The sequence below is a fragment of the Cebus imitator genome, unplaced genomic scaffold (genome assembly GCF_001604975.1).
Source record: "Cebus imitator isolate Cc_AM_T3 unplaced genomic scaffold, Cebus_imitator-1.0 Scaffold336, whole genome shotgun sequence".
In the NCBI taxonomy this organism is placed as follows: Eukaryota; Metazoa; Chordata; class Mammalia; order Primates; family Cebidae; genus Cebus; species Cebus imitator.
The window spans coordinates 947,335-959,585 of NW_016107651.1; the positions used below are offsets into that span (position 1 = coordinate 947,335).

The 12,251-nt window shown below is 34.2% G+C and overlaps 1 protein-coding gene across 2 annotated transcripts in view; it reads left to right on the forward strand.

Annotated features, from left to right (window-relative positions):
* CEP57 (centrosomal protein 57) overlaps positions 1-12,251 on the forward strand; it is a 41,373-nt gene that overhangs the window by 3,368 nt on the left and 25,754 nt on the right. For both annotated transcript variants that reach the window (XM_017505273.2, XM_017505274.2), the window contains exon 2: positions 5,786-5,942. In XM_017505273.2, coding sequence (XP_017360762.1) covers positions 5,786-5,942 — 157 coding nt within the window. The remainder of the gene's footprint in view (positions 1-5,785; positions 5,943-12,251) is intronic.

A 12,251-nucleotide genomic window follows, 5' to 3' on the forward strand; every position in this document is an offset into this window, starting at 1 on the left:
TGGAATTACAGGCGTGAGCTACCACTCCCGGCCCCCACTACACATTTTAAGATTATAATATGTGGTATTTATATAGGACTATCTGGCAGGCATAGTCCTTAAAGGCCCTTTAAGCACTTATCATACATTAACTCATTTAATCCTCACAGTAACCTTCTGAGATTGGCATTAATATTTCCTTTTTCAAATGAGCAAAACGAGGCGGAGAGAGGTTGAGTCAAAGTTGTCTAGCTAGTAAACGACAGTATCTTGATGGGCTTTGGGGTTAATGGGTTTTGTTGTTTATTTGCCAGATACTGTAAACAGTCTTGTTCTCATTCCTATATGCTGTACATGGCACAAGTTTCTCTAGAGTGCAGTATGGTCTCACAATCCTTAGAGATCTCCAAGACCCTCTCAGTCTACAAGATCCTTCTATAATGACCACGTTTGTGGTAGAATAGGTTTTCTTAAATACATCCGGCAAAATAATAGATCCAACAGAGCAAATACAGAACTAGATAAGAGAATCCAGCATCCTTATTTTAAGCCAAACATTAAAGAGATTGGCAGAAATGTAAAATAGTGCCATTCTTTTCACTAAATTTTTTTAGAGTATAAAGGGGTCCTGAGGGAAAAAGTTTGCCAGGGGCAACTGTAGAGCAGTGATTTTTTTTTTTTTTTTTTTTTTTCCCCTAAACCATAGACTGAGCTCTGGATTGCAACTCAGTAGTGGGTCATGGTATATGTACTGTGGGTCAATCCATATAATTTTCAAGAAAGGAGAGAGAGAAAACAGTTGAGCATATACAGCTGAATGAATTACCTGGTTCACAGAGTATGTGCGTCTTCAGCTTTACTCATTCATACTAAATTGTTACCAAGTGATTATACCAGCGGTCTTCTTTATTCTCTGTCTTCTAAATGGATGGTATTGTCCCACTTGTAAATTTTTGCTGTGTGTGTGAAATGGTATCCTTTTTCTGATTTGTGCTCCTCTAATCATTGGTGAAGATGCACCCTGTTTTTTTTTTTCACACCTTTACTAGTCTTCTGTGTGTGTTTTCCTCTGTGAAATACCTGTTCATGTCTTTTGCCTGCTTTTCAATTGGGTTGCCTATTATTATTGATTTATAGGCATTTTTTTAACACATTGTGATGTTAATTATCAGTCTGTTAAGACTGTTCTGGCTTGTCTTTGATACCTTTTGATTAATAGTTATTACTTTTAATGTAAGATGTGTTAGTCTTTTTATGGTTAGTGATTTCTGTTTAAGAAATTCTTCTTTTCCCCAAGGCCTTGGTTGTACTCTATATTTTTTCCCTATGTATTTTAAAGTTGGAGCTTTTTATGTCCTTAATTTACTTGGAATTAATTTGTATGCTGTGAGATAGGGATTCAGTTTAATGGTTTTACTTAAAATACACAGTTGTTCCCACAGTACTTGTTGGAAACTCATCCTTTCCCCAATATATTCATTTCCATATGTGTATGGGTGTGTTAGCCGACTGTTTCTTTGTTGTATTTCTCTCTCCTACTTAGATACCCATTGTCTTAGTGATTCTCCTAAGAATCACTCGGGGGTAGGTGGGTCAGTCACCTTCCTTGTTGCTCAAGATAAATATTAGATATTAATCAATCCTTTGCTTTTTTTCAGTAGAAATTCTAGAACCTGCTGTTGGAATTTTGATTGATATTTTATTGAATTTGTAGCTTAATTTGGGTATAACTGATATGTTTAGGATATTGACCCTTCTGTCTGAATGTTATGTTACTCCGTTTATTTAGAATTTTAACGTTTTTCAGTATGTGTATACTTTCATGTCTTGTATGTTGTTTGTTCATTTTATTTCTAGTGTTTGTGTGATATATATTTTCATAAGTTGCATTTTCTAATATATAAAATTACTGTTATGTATCTATTTTATTCAGCAATCTTAATTCTCATAATTGAGAATTTTTTTTCTGTTTAGATGGTCATAATCTAAAATTGGGATTCTTCCTTTTCAATCTTAATATCTTATTCTTTTTTTATCATAGTGTGCAGACTAGGAAATGAAGTACAGTGTTGACTAGAATTGATGTAGATATCTTTGTCTTGTTTCTTATTTTAAAAGGAACATTTCAAGTTTTGCACGATTAAGTATGTTGGCCATGTTTTTTTGTAAAACTTCATATTATCGTAAGGAAATAGTTTTTCTTTTATTTTTTTAAATAATGGCTGGATGTTGAATTTTATTGAATGCTTTTTTATATTTGTTGATCGTATTGATTTTTACTTTGGGTATAACTGATATGTTTAGGATATTGAAACTATGAAACATGAAACTTTGTTTAGTTTCAAACATGAAACTTGGACACTATTGCATTGATTGCACTGCTCAGAGCTCTACATCACATTCTTCCATCACTGGACCTTGACTTCTCCAGTTTTATTTCAATCCACTTGTGTACACACACTCTTTTTTCCCACTAAACTAATGTATTCATTAACATTGGAAACAATTGCTTTTCATACCCATTTCTAGTTTGCCTATCAGAATACGTATCAATCTATAAAACCCAGTATCGATTTTAACACTAATAAAGACCTTCCTTTACCACACTGATATGAAGCAATGTTCTGTTGAATGCATCTGAATTTAATTTACACTTAGCTTCTGTTACATCCAGTTTAGCAGTTCCCACCTACTCTTTTGTATTTGAATTTAATCTACCTAATACCTTGCAGCTATGTTGCATGTTCCGCTTATAAAGACAGCAAATTATGTGCATTTTTAAATTATGCTTCATACTTCACACAGTGTCATAAAAAGATGTTAAATAAATATTTGAATTTTGTGTTCCTAAATGAGATACTTGCCCTAACAACTAAAGGCTGCAGGAAAGATAGTGATCAGGTTAAACATTTTTCCTTTAATCCTGAAAGTTTCTCCTACAATCATATTTTGGTTGGAATAATTTTTACTGAGTGCGTAGAGTCATGGAAAGAGGGAAGTTAGACTTAGGCTCCTTTGTACACAGCCTTCCTATGATATTTGTGCTATTTGTTAAACATAAAGAAGCCTAAAAGCTTTTGATCTCTTAAGGCGTTATAGTCACTTGGTTGAAAAAGACAATCTTTTATAAATAATATTTAGTTTCCTGTTTTGGGGAGGAAATGTATAATTAATATTCAGCAGATTTATTGAGTAGAATCAAGTCTATTTGTTAGAACTTAGTTTCTCCAGCAAAAATCCTACACCAACTGGGTGTCCTACAATTATCTTAATTCTGACAGTACCCAAATAAAGCTCAGACACCCATACATTAAGGGGCTCAATTTCACACGACTGCCCACCCCCAAATCAGTCAAAGTCCTGAGTGTTCCCACAGCATCTGCATTTCTGCCAAGCTAGCTAAAAATTAAGGGATTTCTGCAGCTTTCCAAGAACAGCTCACAGTACTCAGGAAAGACTATACTTAAGCAATTTCAATTTTATAAAGGACACAACTCAGGAACAGCCAGATGGAGGAGATATAGGGCAAGGTGTGAAAGGGTTTCTATACCCTCTGTGGGGCAGCACCTTTCCAGTATATCAGTATGTTCAACAATCCAGAAGCTCCCCAAAACTCATTATTTACGAGTTTTTAATGAAGATTTCATTACATATATACATAATTGAGTAAATTATCCCCTGGTCATTGGGCTCAGTCTCAGCTTCTTACCTCCCCTGAGGTCAGGGTGTAGGGCTGAAATTTGTAACTCTTCCTCCCCCCCCCCCCCGCATCCCACCTTGCCAGACAGAGTGTCACTGTCCCCTTGGCTGTAGTGCAGTGGTGCAATCTCGCTCCACCACCTGGGTTCAAACGATTCTCCTGCCTTGGCTTCCTGAGTAGCTGGGATTACAAGGCACACCACCACACTCAGCCGATTTTTTTTATTTTAGGTAGAGAGAGAGTTTCACCATGTTGGCCAGGCTGGTCTCGAACTGTAGACCAACCTCAAGTGATCCGTCCACCTCGCCTCCCAGAGTGCTGGGATTACAGGCGAGAGCCACCACTCCTGGATGAAATTCGTAGCTCATTATAATCTAGTGGTTGGTTTTTCTGGCAGCCACCTCCCAGAAGATACCTTCAAACCTGAAGCTATCCTAGGGACCGTACCTTAAGTCCCCTCATCAGCTTAACAAGAACACCCTTATCACTTAAGAAATTCTAGGAGTTTTTGAATCTGTATCTGAAACCAAGGACAAAAGATAAAATACATTTTTTCTTACACTGCATGACATACAGATAATAAAACGTTTATAGGACATGAGGGGTGATATGAAATAGTGAGTAAAGGGCAAGTGCACTAACATACAAAATGTAGAACAGAGGTAGTTCCATTTTGGAACTAGTTTATGATTCAGCTAATCACATAATTAATGTTATTCCCGACTGGGCAGAGGATGGTCAGCAAGTCACTTGATATTTTTGAATGTTAGGTAGGATTCTCGTGGATTGTAAATAACCAATGAAGACCTGAGGTTCTCTGTGACATATTTAAATTAAGCTATGCAGTAATTCAGGATGCTTTGCAAGACCTTTGACCATATTATAAAGAATTGAAAACTCATCCTATTTTCCAGTTACCTCTAAAACCAGATGCCAATTTGCCATTAAGCTTGGGAAATGACAAATATTAGTCTTTGTGGTATATGAACACACTATAGTAGACTTAGCACTTATTTGAGTACCACTTTTAAGACTTGTCTCTACTCTGCTAAGCTTTTTGTCTCCACTTTTGATTTTCATAGCCATAGTGTGTTTTATATTTACATAAATAGAAAATGTTTTATATTTGCTTTTTTAAATAAACTGGAAATTTGCATAATTTTTAACATGAAAGTAAAAGCTTTAATTTTAAATAAGATTTAAATACAATGCAGGTATCTTGATAGCCTTTGTTTAAGGAGATTGTTTTGTGCTCTTGTACTTTAATGAACACAGATTATTCTGATACTTTATAAATAGACATCTTCAAAGGTAAGAATTGAAAAACATAGTTTGCTGTGGCCTTTTGAAGAAGGAAAGTGGATGCTGAAAATTTTGAACAGCTGGCAGTTACTATCTTCTACCTTAGCTCTCAGCTTATATACATCCCCCAGTCTAGGTCCATCTGTCAATAGGAAGTCACCTACAACAAATGAAACTCTGCAGTTAGCATTCGCTGGGTTGAAATTATTATGTGGAATTCTAAATTTAACAGAATCTCATTCATGACAGAATGGTATGCTGTGGAAATAAAGTTTTGTATTTGAGTGTTTGATGGACCTTAGTGTTTTCTAATTATTTTCTTTTTTCGTAATTAAATGTAAATTATTTGAGGCAATGACAGTGCCTTATTTTCTTTCTGGAGTTTTGAATACTATAAATATTTAAGTAGTATTTTGTTGATCAGTCATTTGTAGCAGTTTCTGGTCTTGTAAAATTACGTACTTATTTTTCTGAATGTATATTTCACAGTATATATTTTTAACTTCTGCATTTACATGAATTGTATCATTTAAGTATTTCTGCACAGCATTTGTATTCAAGTTGTGTGAACATTATTTCCTTTCTATAGTGTCTGCCTTATGGTCATATTTTGACTAATATGAAACACTTTAAAAGTTGTATTTCTTTAAAATAAATAATGGTTGAATTCTGTTGTTTATAGTCAGTGGATTTTTTTCTGTTGTCTATATGGACAGTCTAGTTCTCAGTCATAAATATTTGTGGTTTAAATCTGCTATTTGTGGTTCACACTTTTGAAAGGTAATTTGTGTCTTTATTTTTCAGAACATCTTAGCTGAACCATCAAGGTCTAATGGAAGTATGGTTCGGCATTCTTCATCTCCATACGTTGTGTATCCATCGGATAAGCCTTTCCTTAATAGTGATCTACGACGCTCCCCAAGTAAGCCTACACTTGCCTACCCAGAAAGCAACAGCAGAGGTAATCGAATCTAACAAAATAGATGTTACTTGTGTTTACTTGCTGCTTTAAAATTCTTAATTTTGTCCTGTATTATTTTGCAATTAAAGGAAAATGTATTTCCCCTTTGCTTTCAGTTTTTAGCCCCCACAAAATATTATGCTCTTCTTGTATTCCTTATATTGACCATTAAACATCATCATCCACCAAACTACTGATGCTAAAATACTTTTTAGTCATCAGCGACTGCTCTGTCATCTCCACTATTAGTCAGGAATAAAGACCTTTTTTTAGCTTCTGAAATATACCAAAAGCCTACTGGTTCTTTTGCCCTTTTGTGTTCTCATTGCTTTGGTTTAGGCATTCATCATCTGTAGCCCAGATGTTGATAATACATTCCTCATTAATCTCCTTGCCCATTTTCTCCCCCACATCCCCAGTTAACAACATTTCTGTCATTTGTCATTATCCATCATCTCTTCCACAGAATTAAAGTTTTAGCATCTTTTCATGGCTTACATAATAAATTCCTAATTTTTCATAACCTAGACCCCATCTGCCTCACCAACTTCATCCCTAACATGTCTTCTGTTTTTACCTTTCCCATCCTTTTTTCTGGCTACTTTGAAATACATTTGTTCTGGAACCTGCCATGTGTATTAATTTTCTTGTTGCCTTAACAAATTACCATGAATTTAGCTTTCAATACCACATATTTGTCGTCTCAGTTTTTTGTGGGTCCGAAATCTGTGTAGGCTCATCTGGGTCCTCTGTTTAGAGCCTTACAAGACTGAAATCAAGGTGCTGTCTGGGGTTCTGTTCTTTACTAGATGCTCCGGGGAATATCTGCTTCCAAGCTCATTAAGATTCTTAGCGAGATTCAGTTCCTTGTCATTGCAGGACTAAGATTCTGTTGCTTTGCATACTCTTACTTGGGGACAGTCTTTTCTCCTGGAAACTCTCCTTGTTCCTTCATGCTTTCCTTATGGTCTACTACAGTAACAGCAGGTAGAGTCTCTGTGTGTTTCAAATCTCTGACTTTTGCTGTTATATTTCTCTAGCCACAGCTGGAGAGAATTTTCTGGTCATGTTATCAGATTGGGCCCACTCAGATAATGAAAAGATGGTTCTTATATTGAATTTGTTAATCTTTTAGATGTTTCTTCATCTGTATTTTTAAAAATATACCTACCTTATACTTTGTGTGAAATTTAAATGAAATGTCTGCTTTATTTGGGATGCTACAGCATTTCCTTTTTTACAAAGTTGTGTTTAGTCACTAATGTTGCAACAATTATATGTGTTAATGATTCTCCAGGTAAAAGAAATGTATTTTTGGCATCATGTGCTAAACAGGCAGTTGTAAATTAGTTGAGGAACTTTTTTGTTTCAAATGGGATATGTATTGTAAGTATCCTAAAAATCTCAGAATAAAACTGTTTTGTAAACTGAACTGATTGCACAGTAAAATACCAAGTAGGTGACGATATCCAAATACCAGTTTAAATCCTAACCTATAATGGGTGCTGAGAAGTGTTTGTTGAAATAAATGTAACTAAATAGTGTGATGTCTTTTAAGAATTTCAGTACCCTATAATCACTAACCTAGAAGCCTCTTTATTATAAGATACTGTGTCTCAATGACAATGAAAATTTTGATTTAATTAATGATTACGGCAATTGATAGTGTTCTATACATCAGAGTATAGCATGTTGGCAATTTAAGAAAATTAAGTTGCATGACCTTCAAACAATACAGATTTAAAAATCGAAAAATAATAAAATAACTGTAGAACAAAAATCAGTTTCAGTAAGTTTCTTATTAAAAAATAAGCACAAAGCAAAATATCCATTTAACAAAGTTCTAACAGAAACACAAAATCTAATAATTAGATATTAATCCTTCAACTAGATACCATATTGTATCTAGTTCTGATCTTTACACTCATGAAATTTTTTAAAAGTTCAAAAAATGACAAATTACTAACAAAGAATCAGAAAAATTAAGAAGGCAGATATATTCACAGAGTCAAAATTTTTAGCACAGGCATGTTACTAATACAGCTAAATTCTGTTTGAGTGCAACATCAGTGGTCTTAAGAAATAAAAGAGAAGTGGAAGAAGAGGAGATGGAGAGGAGAAATAAACAAGATGAAAAGTAACCTTCAAGACAGTAAATAAGCTTTTATGTCTTTAGAACATGGTGGTGTGAACTGTTTAAGCAGTGTCCCAGGATAGTCATTACAATCTAACAATGTCCCAGGATAGTCATTACAATCCACTGTCCTTTTATAGTGTATGTTTTAATCCAACAATACTTTCTTTCCAAATGGGAAGGGAAGACACAGAAGTCACCATCCCCTTCTCACCCAGAAAAAAAAGTAAAGGCTGTGAGATACGAACAAATACCAAGAGAGTTCTGAAAAGACATTTGCAGGGGACCGGGATAAGTATGTGTTGGGGAGGTTAGAGGAGAGGAAAACCTCTCAGAGGAAGAATGAAATAATAGATAATCTGAGCTTCAAAGAATGAGTACAGAGTACAGCGTGTGAAAGGTTTATAAATCTGATGATTTTTATTGCTCCATCAAGGACAATTGTGGCTTAGTTTTTCCTTACTGGGAATTTATGCCAATGCCTAAAGTGAAGAATACAGTGCCAAAAATTATAGTTTAATAATTACTACCTTGATTTGAACTAAAATTAGGAATTTTACCCAACAATGCTTTTGCATCATCATTGGCAAACTTCAACACAATGAAAAAGCAAAGTCTTACTATTAATAGTATTATAAAAGTAGTGGTGACCTCACATACCCTGGGAAAGGCCTCATGAGCCCTGCCCTCAATGTGCCTATGCCCCACATTTTGAGAACCACTATGATTAAGGATATGAGTACATCCAGAATAGTATTTTGTTCATGTAACTACTTTTTTTCCAGGTGTGAGAAAAATGTAGATAGCAGCGTCTGTTCCAGAATCGATAGCTCCTTGAGGGTAAAGACTGTCTTCATTATCATTATATTATCTCCTTCACCTTGCAGAGTGCTTCACACATCGTATGTGGTCTGTATGTTTGTTGGACTGAGGTTTACATCAGAAGTAACTCTAAACTGAAGCAGCAAGACCAAACAGGAGACTAAGATAAGATTTATGCATATTTTGTTGCGGGAATGAGGAAGATAGATAAATCTTTGAGGTTTCAAGTGTAGATGATTAGTGATATGATTAAGACAGATCACAGAAAAAAGCATACTTAGGAATTGATGATATAATTTTGGCTGTATCAAATTTGAGATGCCTGTGAGTTAGATGGAGATGAATAATAAGCAAGTGAAAAGTCTGAAGTGTAATAGAGAATGCTGCACTGATGAACTCAGGCATCATCAAGGATACAGTAGTGGATGAAGCCCATGAGTATAGAGGGGTTTCTGCAGAGAAAGAAAGCAGAGAGAGAAAAGGGCTTTGGAAAATACTACCATTTAAACAGTAAACTAAAAAGTAGGAAAAGTCAGAAAGGTGGAGAACTACCAAGACGGCAATATTGGAGAAATCAAAGATGCATACTATGGATCTGGGTTTTTCCCCCCATCTTAATCTACGACTAACCTGTGTTTATGTTAATGGCAGAAACATCCCAAGCAATAAATAGACCCAGGTGGACTTGAATAACATTAGAGACTCGAACATGGCTGGTACTTTGTCCATCTTTTTTTTGGCAGGGGGAGGGGGAGGCTTGTAACTAACTTCATTTTTTCTAGCTACAGACCAGCTTTTTCTGCCTAGCAGGAAACATTATTAACAATTTTTTATTTTAAGTTGAACCAGATCTGGATTTGATGTTTCGGACAAAAGTCCCAAGAAGACAAGCATTGTCTAGGCCTCAGTGTTGTCCCTTGTGGATCAATTAGCCAGATTTGTCAAAGGATAATAAAGTTGTAGGTATAGCCATGTTGAGGTAAGGGGAAACTCCGAAAACAAGTGGTAGATGTCAGGCAAACAGTTCCAAAGATATATGCTATACTTCATATAGCAAAATATGAGAAAAATTCAAGGAAACAAAATTAGGAAATATATAATGAAAAATGTGAAATGTATCAAGTATGACAAATGTGATCATGTCACCTCAAAAGCTAATAAATGCTTTTTAAGTAAAACCTGAAATAAAACGAAACATAAAAAATAAATAGCTGACAAAGATACTTACTACCATACAAATAAAAAGGATGGAAGACAGCACTACTGTCAAACAGAATAGATAAAATAGCAGCTTCGTGTAATAATAAATAAAAGCAAATAATACCTAGTTTAAAAGCGAAAAGGAAAAATACCTAAATTTAGATAAATTTAAAATACATAAAAATACAGAAATAAAACAAGTTTCAAGCTAGGACAGTAAGGATGGAACTAAAGGTAAAAACTTTAGGGACAGTATTGGGAGTCTTGGCATTAGGTATAAGCCTTAAGTGTTGGGGTACAGTAGCAGAGATTATGGAATTTTAAATGTGAGTAGAGACTGGAGAACAAAGCTCTAGGCCCTCGTGAGGCAACTTCTGGAATATTTCTTTGAAAAGCGGGGCATGATGAGTGTTGTCAAAGCAGAACTGGAACACTGCAGCCGTGGCCTTGGAAAGAGACTGTGGATTAAAAAAAAAAAAAGTCACTTCTGACAAGTCAGTCCAACCCAATTTTATGTGCTCACTGAGGTGCATACATGAAGACTTGAATACATAATGAGAGCTATTACGGTGTTAATGAAAATGCTTAATATTATAAATTATATTTAAAGTGTGCTCATATGTAAATATATGACAGTGAATAAAGGGAAATCTTACATATGAAAGCATTTTTAAGATCTAAAGGATTTCAATAAAGTGTTAATTACTACACCTAGATGGTAAGATTTTCTTAGGGTGTAATTTTCTTTTCCTTTTCAATCATGTTTTCTAAATTATTTTCTGCACTTATTCAATAATTTTTTGATTAAAAAAACAATAAACATTACACATTTAAACAGGGATATATAAGCCATTCAGGAATACATAAGAGGAAAGCGCACACCCCACCTTGGATATTTTTGTTAACCTAGCATATCCCTGTGATACTACAGTTGCTGACATAAAGAACAAAAATGAAATGTTCCAGCTAGTTTCAATAATAAATATAGATGCAGAAATAAAATATTAGCACAATTGTGTACTTTTAGGTATAATTTAATGAAGGAATGCAAAAAGTGTTTGATATTGTGAAGTGTTTAGTAAATTTGCCTTTGGTTCAGAAGAGGTTAAAAAAACTCGACATTAAAGGACATTTAAAATTTTATTTTTCTATTATATTTATCTGATGATTGCAGGTATATAAAAAATTGTTCCCTTTAGCGTTAATCTTATATCTAGACTTCTCTTTTAGTTCTTAGTATCTTTTCAGTTGATTTTTCAGGTTTCTACTTGTTTGTATGTGTGTTTCATGTTCGTATTTTTCCAGTTAGATTGTAGTCTCATTGCATACCCGCAAGAATAAGCTGACTACAATAAAATGGTGTCTTATTTGAGGCCTGTCATATCCTAGGCACTAAAAAATTTGGAGAAGGAATGAATTATGTTAATAAATGGACAAGAATACTTTGTGTTTAGTAAGAGGACTCAATTCTTAAAAGATAACAGCTCTCCCAGTCTAGTGTATAGTTTAGTGTTTAGGCAAAATGATTCTGAATAGTTAGTTGGCAAGAATAGTTGGGAAACATTTTAAGATTTATGTGATACAGGTGACTGCCAGAATCAATGTTTATGAAGTTTTAATAATTGAAATACTGGCAGTAATTCCCTAATATTATTAAGGAATCCAGAATAGAAGAAAGATCTGAAACTGTCTGAGGGTATGTATGTAACAAAGAATTATAGCATCTAATATATAATTTGCGATTTTAGTATATGATCAATTTGACATTTCAAGTTTTTATTTCCTTCAAAAATACTTTTCTAATGACTTAACAAATTAAATGTAAACATATGAAATGATAAGTATAATAAAAATACAATGTTTATCTGATCTTGAGTTTGAGAAGAACTTTCTAAGTATATAAAGAAAGAAAACATGATGGGAAAGAATGTTAGGTATACTGCTTTAAAAAATCATAACATCTGTACCTCAAACTAGAATTAAAGGCAGATAATAAAATGAAGAAAACTTTTTCCCATAGAAAAATGGGCAAAGGAAATTCATGAAAGGGAGAAAATTGGCCAGTAATGTATACGAAAAGATTTATACTTTAGTGGAAATGGAAAATCACCTATAGTAGTATATTTTTCTCATTAGAATGTCTGTGAATGTTC